The sequence below is a fragment of the Globicephala melas genome, chromosome 10 (assembly GCF_963455315.2).
Source record: "Globicephala melas chromosome 10, mGloMel1.2, whole genome shotgun sequence".
NCBI classification, from domain to species: Eukaryota; Metazoa; Chordata; class Mammalia; order Artiodactyla; family Delphinidae; genus Globicephala; species Globicephala melas.
The window spans coordinates 31,649,534-31,663,007 of record NC_083323.1 but is presented as its reverse complement, the minus strand read 5'-3'; the positions used below and the strand labels follow the sequence as shown (position 1 = coordinate 31,663,007).

Below are 13,474 nucleotides of genomic sequence, written 5' to 3'. Positions count from 1 at the left end.
CAATTATATTTTGTCATGACTAGACTGACACTCTCAGTGTGCCTCTTTCCTAACTTCCCATTACTAAGCAGCTATGCTCTGAAAACCAGATATCAAGATTGTCTCAAGTAATTATAAAGCAAGATTTGGGGCCTTTAAAAAACAGAAAATCTGGTGTTTGTGACGGCTCAGTCACCTTTAGGAACGTCCATATTGAAGTTGGTCGTGATCTGGTAGATCAAGTTGATTAGACTAAGTCTAACTTGAGGTCCTGGCATTACTCTGGGTCCCAGATAGACACTTTTTTACGAATAAATAATATGTATAAAATATTTATTTTTCCTTCCTTTAGAGAATAGTTTTTACAGGTGATCATTTTAACTCTAAGAAAGCATTAACTGGTATTTACCAAGTATAATGAAATCATGATTTAGATATTTATTTCCATTTTAAAGTAGCAATTTAGATTGGACTGTTGTAACATTCAAACTAGTAATATTCACTAATGAACTATTTATTGATATCAATATATAAACTCTCAAGCTATATTTATTACTTCTTAGAATCAATAGTAACCTTAAAATACTCAACCCAAGTAAAACTTAGTGCCAATTATAAAAGTCAAGTATTTAAAAGTCTTAAAAAGGATTAAACAGTATTTCTAAATGTCCCCATGTATTCATCTGAAACTAGAGCATTTTGCAAACTAACACACTACTTTTGTTGGAAAAAAAAAAGCGTAATTTCTAATAGTGGTATTAACTAAGTAGCTTTCCTTTTTTTAAGCATGCAATTATTATTGAGGCGATCTCCGACTGAATATAGCAGTGCTCCAGGTCTGTCCAACCACCATCGCAGCTCCATCAAATCCATGATCCCACTTCAACTGGAACAGCTCCACTTTTACTTATTTTAAGTATTTTTATAGGAGGAATTATTAAATAAAAAAAGCATCCAAATATCTAAAAATAATCATAAGCCAAAAAAAATGACTTGACAATTAGGTTGAGCAAACTACATATCTTAAAAGATGACTTACCCATACGCTCTTTAAGTGCCTCATTCTCATCAAGGAAATCATTGATCTTCAATTCAAGTTTATTGATTTCCTTTGTCAATACTTCAATCTCTTGATCTCTTATTTTAATTTGGTTTTTACAATTCTTTATTTCAATAACAGCATCTTCTAAGCCATAAACTCCCTGAAAAATACCCAATATAATTTAAATATAACATTGTTTATTTGAATAAACTGTCAAATTCATGAATTTGTTTTCTTATTAAGTCTGAGGGGAAGTACACATATAACTAAGATTTACAACTATAAACTGTGTTTTTTACTGTACTTTTAAAAAACAAATCCAGTAATAATAATAACGGGAAATGGAACAGTTGAAATTTCCCAGTATAGCATCCTAATGGCAAAGTGACTCAGAATATTACACATAAAACACTTAACAAAATACAGAAAAGGAATAGTAAGGGAGAATCAGCAATACCATTAGAATATGTAGGTTATTAGTTGCCTGACTTAGCAGTAATCAGATTTAAACATATAAAAAGTACAAAGTAAGGCTGTGTTGGCACAGTAGGTGGTAAAACTGCTTCTGTTACAACTTTTAGACAACTCATCAGTGGTGTCACATCTACATGGTGGTACAATGACACAGATTACAAAGAATCTAATCCTGCTGCCTCACCAAAGCTGATTATCTGGGCAAAATGCTTTAATCAAATGGTTTGAAAACAATTCTGCTAAAAAGTAAATGCTGCACAAAAGTGTGAACCCTTCAGTATAAATCAATTAGGATAATCTTTATCACGAGATACTTCTGGAATGTTTTTAAATGGTATAAAGAAAATGGCACAGAACAGTCTATAAGTGGCAACATAATTCTAAGCTCCTTGATTGACAAGATAAAAATACATACCGATTCATAATCTTTTAATCGCTTCAGAGTCTCAACTAGTTCTTTATCCTTTTCCCTAGCATCAGCCTCAGCCAGTTCAGCTGTTCTCTCAGCCTCTTTAGTTCTCTCTTCTAAAATTTGAACCTTAGACTGAATTTTCATATAATGAGTCCGTTGAGAAAGTGCTGAAGCTCCTACAGGGTAAAAATTAAAATCATGAATAAACTGAATTGACTACTTACTCCTATAAAACACTGGTTCCAGTATGGGAAGCAGGAAATGTGGTATGTCACTAAAAAAAGTCCATTTAATATTATAATTTTATATTTGTAAAATAAAGTTTTGATTTGGTTTTATTTATAAAGCTAAAAAGGAAATTTTAATAAAATCTTAGCTGAAAGGGTATGGATTATAAAAGACTGGAAAACACTGCTTTACAAAGAACGATAATTGTGGCAAAGGCTGCTGTTTCTAATAGTTAGCTCCCTTTCGTCCACTGTAATAGAACTATGGATTTTTAGATGGACACGTGGCCACTTGAAATAACGACTAAATTTCCACTTACATTCCAGTAGCTAGGTGTGGTCATGAGACTAATAGGATATAAACAGAAAGACCATGTGCACATTTCAGGAAATGTTTTTAAAGGAGAGGAGTGAAATTTTCTTTTCTCCTTCCTCCTTGCTGCCAGCTGGAATATGGACATTAGGGCTGGAACTCAGTCTTCTTAGAACATGAGATGGAAACCTCATGCTGATAGTCAAAGCAACAAGATACAGGGTCCCTGGTATCTGGTATTTGTACAAGTAGCACACCTACACTAAACTAGTTGCCTCAACTTTGATTATATCACGGAAAAGTACATTTCCATCCTGTTTAAACCATTGTTACATTCGATTTTTTTCTGTCAGTTGCAGCTAAACTTAACTGTAACTAATAGTTAAAAAATTCCCGGGCTTCCCTGGTGGCGCAGTGGTTGAGAGTCTGCCTGCTGATGCAGGGGACACGGGTTCGTGCCCCGGTCTGGGAAGATCCCACATTCCGCAGAGCGGCTGGGCCCGTGAGCCATGGCCACTGAGCCTGCGCGTCCGGAGCCTGTGCTCCGCAACAGGAGAGGCCACAACAGTGAGAGGCCCGCGAACCGGGAAAAAAAAAAAAAAAAAAAAATTCCTACTTGTACATCTTAACAAACTGTTGCTAAGACCAAAATATAGTATTCGTATCATTCTAAAATTTACTGACAATCATTCTTACACTCATCCATAATAAACATCTACTGATTTATAGGTCATATACTTACATACAGGCACTGGACTAGTGTGGGAGATCACACACGTTTATAAGAAGTGAGTCCTGTTCTCTGGAGTTAACAGCCTAGCTGGAGAATGTGACAGAGGCTCCTGTCCCCAAAATCTATTCTCCCTTTCTTCTGCAAGGCCCTCCACAATATATTACCTGCCTATCCTTCAGTACATGCTCTTTGCTTCTTGCCTCCTCTTCCTCTACCTCGCTGTTTGGGACTGGATGTGAGGGTAAAGTTCCATTTTGCATGAGGCAGATGAAGGCAATACCCTAGACTGCCTAACTAGACCAATACACAAGTGAGAAATAAACTTCTATCTTGATTTTGCCACCATTTTTCAGATGCTTCTACGAGCTAAAACTAATCTTAACCAATGAAAGGAGACCACCATTAACTGTCATGCACAAGTTAAATTCAATATACAGAGTATAGCCTAGTACACACACCTTCTGTGGACTTTAGGAATTACATGACTACGGACTGACAGAAGCGTCACTATATAAGACCTCTTCCTTATTTGACAGCAGAAATCAACCGCCACTTTTTCTCCTGGTGACTGGAATATGCAAACCCCACAACATCAGTGATCCTTTTAAGCAATTTAAGCTACTGTCAAAGAATAATTCTAGTACATACATAATACAGACACATGTAAAAATAAGTATAGCAAGTGGGGCTTGATGCTGCTCAACAGTCACACTATATTTCCCTAGTCTGGTTCATTCTTCCAGATGACCATTTCCCACCTTCTCTTTACTTCTCTCTCCTCAAACTTCTAATATATCTGCCGCTATCCTCACTTTCAGCTGAGAACCTTGCTTCCTCATTCACTGAGAAAACCAAAACTTTTACTGTCAGGACATCTACCCAGCCACATCGGACAGTAACTACACACCCCACCCTTCTTCCTGTTCCTATGGATGAACTCTCTGTGCTCCTAAGCCAACTACTCCACTGAACACTAGATCCCATCCCATTGCCTTCTCAGGAATATTACTCCAGAAGTCCTTCTCTCCCTCCCTTGCTTCATCAATTCATGACTTGCTTCCTCTTTAATGGATCTTTCCTATTAACTTAGAAGCATGATTATTTCTTCCATTTAAAAGAGAAAAACATTTTCTTTATCCCCCTTTCCCCTCAGGCTACCACTCTATTTTTCTCCTTTCCTTTTCCTCAAAAGTCTCTGTATTGGCTCTATTTCATCTCTACCCATTTTCTCTTGAACCAAAAATGACCACTGCTAAATCCAGTGGTCAATTTTTAGTGCTCCTCTTGTCTTATCAGCAGCAATGAATATAGTATGGAACACAGTTGCTTATGCTCTTCCTTGATGACATTCCACATGTGAGTTTTAGGGCTCTACGTGCTCCTGGTTTTCCTCCCATCTCTCTGGTCATTCCTTCTCAGCCTTTTTGGTTGTTCCTTTTCATCTCCCCAAGTTCTAAAATAAAAGCATCCCAAGGCTCAGTCTTAAGATTTTTCTTTTTAACCAACATTTTCTGTTTTGATGATCTCAGCCAGCTTCATGATTTCAAGTACCATTTTTATGCATAAAGTTCCCAAATTAATATGTTTAACCCAGACTGTCCTCATGAACCTCAGACTTCTATATACAAGTACCTACTTAACATTTTCACTCAGATGTCTAATAGCCATCTCACACTTAACATGTCTGTTTAACTAAGTACCTGACCATCTCTAAACCTGCTCTTTCCACAGCCCTCCCCAGCATTCAGACCAAAAGCTCTGATAACTTTCACATCCTACATCTGATCTGTCAGCAAATTTCATTTCTATCACCTTCAAAATACATCCAGAACTGACTACATATAACTCCACTGTTACCTCCGTGCTTTAAACTACCATCACCTCTCTCCAGGTTATTGCAGTAGTCTTATAACAGGTTCCCTGCTTCTCTCCTTACCACTCCTAGAGTCTATGGCAGACACAGTCCAAGTCAAAATATATCACTCCTTTCTTCAGAAATTTTTTGATGTCCATTCTCACTTAAAGGAAAAGCCGAAGTCCTTACAATGAACTGTAATGCCCCATATGATATGGCCCCTCGTTACCTCTCTGATCTCATCACCTACTACTGCCCACTTGCTCACCCTGCTCCAGCCACAAAGGCTTCTTTGTTGTTCCTCAAACATGCTCAGTACACTCCTGCTTCAGGGCCCTGCACTTATTCTCACTGCTTAGGGACATCCACATGGCTCACTCCCTCATCTTCTTTAAGTCTTTGTTCAAATATCTCCTCAGTGAGGCTTTTGCCTCACTACCTAAATTACAACCACACTACCATTATTTCACTTATACACAAACACACACATAGACTCACTCATTATTTCCCCTTTGTGTCTAATTTTTTTTTATCTTCAGCAATTACAATAAATATGTCATGAACTTATTATGAATAGTTTGCATTAATGTGTTCTGGTATATCTACAGTATATAGTCTTTTGGAAATATAAGATCACTAATGTTGTAAGGGCTTACATTCAAAGGATTTGATGAGTTAGGTAAGCTAGCATGACCCAAGGTAGGGAGAATATGATGACATATCAAGTTGGGTAAGGTTAATTCAAATGTTGACAAGTCAATTACTTCTGAAAAATCTCTGCGATGTTGCTACACTGATCAAAATTTTATTTTCTTCCATTCTTTGTTAATTACAAAAAGGAGGATAAATACAATTATATCACCATTTTTCATTTCTTTTATACAGCCAATCTGGTAATAGGGGTTAATGTAGTTTTCATCAGAGAAAAACTACAGAAAATACTGCCATCATTTACATGTGTAAATACTAATATATATACAGTAGTCAATAATACCTTGTACAGTTTTTTTAAGAATATAAAATTCAAATACAGAAAAATCACTAATATATCTGTTGGCATAATATAATTTCATTTTAATAAAAATAAAATATTTTAAAAACTTAATGGTATATAAAATGACTATATACTTATAAAACATTGAATTACCTTTGTTTCTTTGGAGCTCATTTTTCAAATCTTCAATAATAAAAGTATTTTTTTCCATTTCTTTTGTATATTGCTCTACTTGGTCAGTGAGCATCTTAATTTGACTATCTCGTTCTTGTATACCCTATAAAATATTTTGAATATTACATATTATCACTTCATGAATATTAATCTACATTTTTAAAGTAAGAGAAAAGGTAGGTCTTGTTTTTTTCAACAAGACTATAGAATATATTTCTTGTGAGTCAAAACTGTGCCTTTTACTATTTTGTATACCTCAACTGCACTAATCACTGTAGGAATACTGCTGTCACTCTAGTACTTAAAGATGATATAAGGGCTAGCACTCTCACAAATACGAATTCCAGAACTCTCTAATATTTGTGGCTTCTAATAACTCCTTTTGTGTTACTTTTCCTCATCATCCAATTCTATCTTTTTACCATTTTATGTTTGTGTTTTACCTTGTGCTTTTTCCTTTACTCAACTTAGCTTTCACCCCTGCAGTACTTCATTCAAAAATCTTGTCCCTTGCGATCGTCCTTATTCTCCAAATACTTTCCAAATTTCCTTCTTTCTTTTGGACTATGACTAGAGAGCACAGCTGATGCAAGTGTAACTTCTTTCTAAATGAATATATTTGTACTATCAATAAAAACAAAAATTTTATACAGTACAAATTATAACCATACTTTAGCTCATTTCACATTGTACAGGATATTTCAGCACTAAAACACAACACAATAGACTTTAGTAACAGAGAATTAAGATATTTTTAAAATTTCTAAAAGTTTTTAAAGTTTCTTATTAAATAATTCCCAAGCAAAACAATAAATGTATTATCTGCATCAATAGAGAAAAATACATAAAATAATTTTATCCCTAACTCTAAACTTAATTCTAATTTTTTCTTGGGACTGGACGGTGTAAGAAACTTCAAAAGACTTTATTATATACCCAAAAGTGCAAGTGACTAGATTAGGCACAGGAAATAAATAAGACATAATTTAGAGTTTCATCACCAACTTTAATAAACCTTGTTGATAAACCAAATTTTGAGAAAGTTTTACCTGTTGTAGAGCCATAATATTACTTTTATCGGCATCAAGCTGGGCATTTTTCAGTTTCTCCCTCAGGTTATGTAACATTTGCTGGTACTCAATAATTTCATCATCTTTAGAAGACAAAATTAACTAGAAATAAACAAAATAGAATCTGTTACATAAGAGCAAAATTAATAAACCATTCCTCATTTATGGTAAATATTTTAAAATATACCATTAGCAGATTTAGAGAAAATACAGGAAATAAAATTCTTTGAAGTGAGAAAATAGCAACTATTGGAATGACCACTGTTCTTTTGTGCATACAACCTGAAATTCAAATAAGAAATGATTCAAAAATATACACTGTATTTTTTGCTTTTTAAGAAATTCAATCTTTTAAACAATCTCTAGTTTCCAAAACCCATTCCTAGAACACTAAGCTATAAATAACTCCCTGCAATTACAAAAGGTTTTGTACAACTAATCTTTTATGAAGAAAACATTAAAATGACACTAAGAAGCATAAAATATCTTGAATGAATAAAAGGTATCTTGTTACGTTGCATGAAAGGAAAAGGCTAGCATTCCTCTGGACAAGAATGGAAGAGGGCCTCAGGCTTGACAACATGCATATGGTTAAGGCATTGCCATCCACTTCATGGCCTCTAATCATCATTTTTTTTTTTTTTTTTTTTGCGGTACGCGGGACTCTCACTGCTGTGGCCTCTCCCGTTGTGGAGCACAGGCTCCGGACGCACAGGCTCAGCGGCCGAGGCTCACAGGCCCAGCCGCTCCGTGGCATGTGGGATCTTCCCGGACCGGGGCACAAACCTGTGTCCCCTGCATCGCCAGGCGGACTCTCAACCACTGTGCCAGCAGGGAAGCCCCTAATCATCATTTTTTAATACTGTACTGCATATTTGAAAATAGCTAAGAGAGTGGATCTTCAAAGTTCTCATTACCAGAAAAAAAAAATTGTAACTATGTGTGGTTACAGATGTTAACTGAACTTACTGGGGTAATCATTTTGCAATACATACAAACATCGAATCATTACACTGTATACCTGAAACTAGTATCATGTTATGTCAATTTTACCTCAATTTTAAAAAAATGAAAGGTACCTTGTTTGCTAGGACCAAATATCAAAATCAATCTATAAATTAATTTATAAATTTAATATATACCCAATAAAATAACTAAAATATTTTAAAGAACTATTTCTAAAATTTGTATTTAAAAAGCACATTTATAAGAATCTAAAAAACATAAATAATGGGAACAGCTTTTTCAAATATTTAAGCATAATAATTAAAACAATTATTTTTAATAATTGGTGGGGCTTCCCTGGTGGCGCAGTGGTTGAGAGTCCGCCTGCCGATGCAGGGGACACAGGTTCATGCCCCGGTCTGGGAGGATCCCACATGCCGCGGAGCGGCTGGGCCCGTGAGCCATGGCCGCCGAGCCTGCGCGTCCGGAGCCTGTGCTCCGCAACGGGAGAGGCCACAGCAGTGAGAGGCCCACGTACCGCCAAAAAAAAAAAAAAGAAAGTGTACATGATTAGAAAACAGATCAATCAATATAAAGAAGAGAGTCCCAAAATAAATTCAAATTCAACAGTTTTGTATGTAATAAAAATGGAAGTGTATTTTAGTAGGAGAAAAATGAAATGTTCAATAAATGATGTTTAGACAACAGAGTAGCTCGGTTGCACCCATATCTCACTCTTCATACCAAAATAAATAATATATGCTTCAAAGATTTACATGTAAAAGATGAAACTAGAAGATACTAGAGAAAATATGAGAAAATAATTTTATACTCAGAATCCTTTCTAACTATGATACAAAGGCCAAAAGCCATGAAAAACATTAAATTTATGCAATATAAAAAAAATACTTCAGGGGCTTCCCTGGTGGTGCAGTGGTTGAGAGTCCGCCTGCCGATGCAGGGGACACGAGTTCGTGGCCCGGTCCGGGAAGATCCCACATGCCACGGAGTGGCTGAGCCCTTGAGCCATGGCCGCTGAGCCTGCACGTCCGGAGCCTGTGCTCCGCAACGGGAGAGGCCACAACAGTGAGAGGCCCGCGTACCACAAAAAAAAAAAAAAAAAAAAAAAAATCATAGTAAAAAACACCATAAAGCCAAAAGACAAGTGACCAACTAGAGGAATATATTTGCAATATATATCACAATTACACTTGTAGCATTTATTCTACAGATACACATTTTCAAAATAAATATATAAGGATATTCATTAAAACATTGTTTCTAATAGCAAATATTGGAAACCTCCTAAACGCCACATAATAGGGAATCAATAACATACATAACTACAAAGAAAAATTACATTAAAAAGAACAAAGTAATACCATACATACTGCTATAAACTAAGTAAAAGATACTAAGTAAAAATGAAGTGCAGAAGAATACATTTGCTAACATCTCTCTCCCAAAATTAAACGATTAAAAACAACTCTTTTTTTCCTGGGGTTGGTAAACTATGGCTCATAGGTCAAATTTGGCCTGCTGCTTGCTTCTGTAAAGTTTCATTGGGAAAACAGCCTTGCTCATTTATTTATGTATTGTCTATGGCTGCCTTCATATTATAATAGCAGAGTTGAATAGATACACCAGAAACCAAATATTCTAAAATATTTACTCCCTGGCCTTTTACAGAAAGTTTATTGACCTCTGATTGATTTTATAAACTTCATTTCCACTGCTACTGCTCTTGTTTAAAATATAGGTTAGCTGAGATTCCCACATGATAATTTCAAATAGCCAACAAGATTTATGTGAACCTTGTTAGAAACAATGACTATAAAAGTGATAGCTTTTAAAATTAGATTTATTCAGAATCATTTCAGACTTTTTTCAAAATATATAATCATCACAATCCTAACTTCTGATATGGTAAGGCTTGGGGTTGTGGTTGGAGTTAGAGAGTGGTGAGGAGGAACAGACTTTTGAAAAGACTTCTCAGGTGATTCTGAAAGATCCCTTCCCTTACTTCCATTCCTGATCCACTTCCTTACTCCCATTTCCACTGAATGCCAATAGCTTGATTAATCTAACATGGAAGGAGAGTCAGAAAAACTAAAATTAAACCTGGAACTATATAACTAATATATACAAGGTACCTATGGTTTACATGAAAACATTTAAATTTTATTTATAATTATCTATTTTAGATGACATATTATATTTTAGACTTAGATTTCTATCAGAAAACTAAAAATTTTAAATTTAACTCATTGATGTAGAAGAGCTCATTCAACAACAGATAAGCTAGAGGTCTACACACGGTTCTTAGAGTTTTCCAGCTAAAACATCTAATACACTTTTTAAAATGCCTAATAAAAATGTCATTAACTAGTACAAGAACTTTAAAGAAAATTAAGACTAAAAAATTGAAATCTAAAATGAAAATGAACAAGCTATTATAGCAATTGAAAAAAGCACCTTCCATTCTTCTACTTTTGCGTTGACAGCTGCCATGATTGGATCATCTTCTTCATTTTTTGCTTTCAGAAGATTTGTAAGCTCCTGCACCTAAAAGGCAACAACTATTTCAAGAACTGTTGCAAATTAGTGTACTATACATGTATTTGTTGTATATGAATATTTACACACATGATAAGCATACACATGCACATATATACATATACATTACAAATGCATATTCATTATGGGAGCAGTTCTGTAGTTAAGGTGACCTTTAATTGTTTGTGCATCTTTACAGTTGTATAATTATTTTTTGTCATTAGAGAATTGTATTTTTAAGTATTACTCTATTTTTTAAACAAGTTTAATCCCATGTAAGTAGTAAACAATATATTGGTTTCTATGATATTTAGAGTGTATTTATTTTAAGGTATAAAATTAAGCTTGATGGTCCACAGGACTTCTAAGAGGCTTTAGCAGAAAATTTGCAGGATTGTTATCTACATATTCATTCAGGTATCACCCATATACTCTATATGGCAGTAATTACAAGGTATATGTAAGGGGACTAGAGAAACACATAGAGACAAATAATTACCATGGCAACATATTACAGTATAAGATGACATACTAAGCATAAGACAAAAATTCATACCCTAGAAAGTTAAAAGTACTTTCTAGTTTCAAATAAATAGTAATGAGGCAATATGAAGTTTGCCCAAATAAGTCAAACAAGAATTCTTACTTGAAGCTGGTAATGATCATTTTCTTTTTTTAACTGGTCCATTATATTATCTGTCTGATGCACAATAGCTTTCATCCTATTATATTCATCAGTCATCTTCTCCATTTCCTGTACAGACTCTTCTAGATTTTTTCTCATTTCTTGATTCTGAAGTTCAAGTTTCTCGTTAGCTTCTGTTAAAGTCTAAGAAAGGTAAAGATGCTACAGTTAAAAACAATTTAAGAAACTAAAATTTAAATTAATACTAAATGGAGTCATACGTGTCTGCTGGAGAAAACAGAATTCTTCATAGATATTTAGTATCAATTGCTATTGGTCAATTAAACCAAATTAAATATCAAGAAAAGTGTAAGTAAGTATCTTAGTTCTTAAACAATGCCCAAGATAGGCATATAACAAGAATGAATTTGCAAGATTTGCAACTTCAAAGATGCAATTTATTTCATGTTTTACAAATACATAGTTGCAGATTTATACTAAATATATTGAAATGTAGGGCTAAATACTAATTTTATATTATAATGAAATTAAAGCTTTATAAAGATCATTGCTTTGAAATGACTTCTATCCATTTTACCTGAATTTCATCTAGATATTGGACAAGTTCATAGTTTTTTTTAGACAATTGTGACCGGTAGTCACTGTCTTCTCTTCTTGATGAAAGGGTTTCTTTTTGCGAATCTATTTGTTTTTGATAGTCAATAATATCCTGACGAAGCTGTTCATTCTGAAGGCAGATCAAACACAGTATTCTATTAAAAAAACTATCCAAAGAAACAAAATTTCACCCTCTGAATAGTGATCTCAAAACACATCTTTAAAATTCCAAGGTTTCACCACCCTTAAAGCCTCACCTTTTTCTTTAGACGTTTGTTCTCCAGAAGAGGACAGGAAAAAGGTAATTAGAAATAAGAAAGGCAATATATAATTAAATATAATAATTAGAAATTAAAGAAAAAAAATTTTTAGGAGAATGAGATATTATTTTGGATAATCAAAGAAAGCAAGAATATTAATTACCAACCAAAACAAAAAAATATTTTGATTATGTTAAAAAGACAAGCACTATCAGGATAAACAATGTACAAACATTATTTGGCTCAGAAGAACCAAATAATAATCAGAATTTGTAATATTTAATAAGAAACAAAAGTTTTAAAAGAATGCCAGATAAAGTAAGAGGAAAAAGGGAGAAATCCAGTCATATATTCAGTTAGCAAACTAGCAAAGAACAGCTTAAAAAACAAAGCAAGATTTACCCACATAGACCTAAGAGATGAATGTAGTACTTAACGGCTTCACCTTTCAACTTATTTTCTATTTACCTAAGACAAAGTCATATCATAAAACATGGTTTGAAAACATCAATTACTTAGACGATTCCAGTTCTGGTTACAGAATTAATTTATGAACACTTTTTTAATAAGTATCTTTGTTGAACCACCACAACTACTAAAATTTTTTACCAACCTCTCTCCTTAATTTGCTGTTTTCATTTTCTGCCTCCTCATTTCGAAGAGCCAACTAAAACAGCAAAAAACAAATAAGATAAAATTCAGCAGTAGTTCTATGTAATGCCAGGTTTTCAGTTCCTTTCCAATAACACAGAGAATGTTTAACTACTGAGGATTTCATGTCGACCCAAGACATGAATAATACGCCAAAATTTTGAAAACTAACTAACTAAGGATTAGGAAGGATGAAGCAGGTTGAGTTTAAAAGATTATAAAACAAAAAACAAAAACCTCTAACCAAAGGATACAGAAAACAAAACATTACCCTCTTCCCCCAGCGTAAAACCTAATAATGAGTAGTCTTCCAACCAAGATCTTCATTATTTTGCAGTTCTATTACCAGAGCTAGAATACTCTTTGCTCTCAGTGAGCATTAAATTACTTAGGAATACAAAGCAGTAGAACATAATGGTTAAAAAGAAGCATGGATGCTTGGATATTGGGTGGGGAGACTAAAAGGACATTATTGGGCCAATAGAGGAAATCTGATTATGGACTACATATTAGACAACAGTACTGAATTGATATTACATTCCTGAG

At 34.2% G+C, this 13,474-nt stretch overlaps 1 protein-coding gene and 1 non-coding gene across 9 annotated transcripts in view; one reads left to right on the top strand and one right to left on the bottom strand.

Annotated features, from left to right (window-relative positions):
- CEP290 (centrosomal protein 290) overlaps positions 1-13,474 on the bottom strand; it is a 97,194-nt gene that overhangs the window by 75,696 nt on the left and 8,024 nt on the right. For 7 of the 8 annotated variants that reach the window (XR_009565654.1, XM_060307089.2, XM_060307096.1 and 4 more), the window contains 9 exons: positions 12,891-12,944; positions 12,275-12,295; positions 11,998-12,147; positions 11,421-11,603; positions 10,694-10,783; positions 7,253-7,375; positions 6,183-6,306; positions 1,911-2,083; positions 1,019-1,181 (listed from right to left, as the gene is read on the bottom strand). Coding sequence is in view for 7 of the 8 variants with exons in the window: in XM_060307089.2 (XP_060163072.1) it covers positions 1,019-1,181; positions 1,911-2,083; positions 6,183-6,306; positions 7,253-7,375; positions 10,694-10,783; positions 11,421-11,603; positions 11,998-12,147; positions 12,275-12,295; positions 12,891-12,944 (1,081 nt within the window). In the remaining variant the exon portion in view is untranslated. The remainder of the gene's footprint in view (positions 1-1,018; positions 1,182-1,910; positions 2,084-6,182; positions 6,307-7,252; positions 7,376-10,693; positions 10,784-11,420; positions 11,604-11,997; positions 12,148-12,274; positions 12,296-12,890; positions 12,945-13,474) is intronic. The other variant, XM_060307091.2, reaches the window with a different exon arrangement.
- On the top strand, positions 7,786-7,909 carry LOC115853123 (U6atac minor spliceosomal RNA). Its single transcript, XR_004039435.1, has one exon. It is a non-coding gene; the product is annotated as a U6atac minor spliceosomal RNA (small nuclear RNA).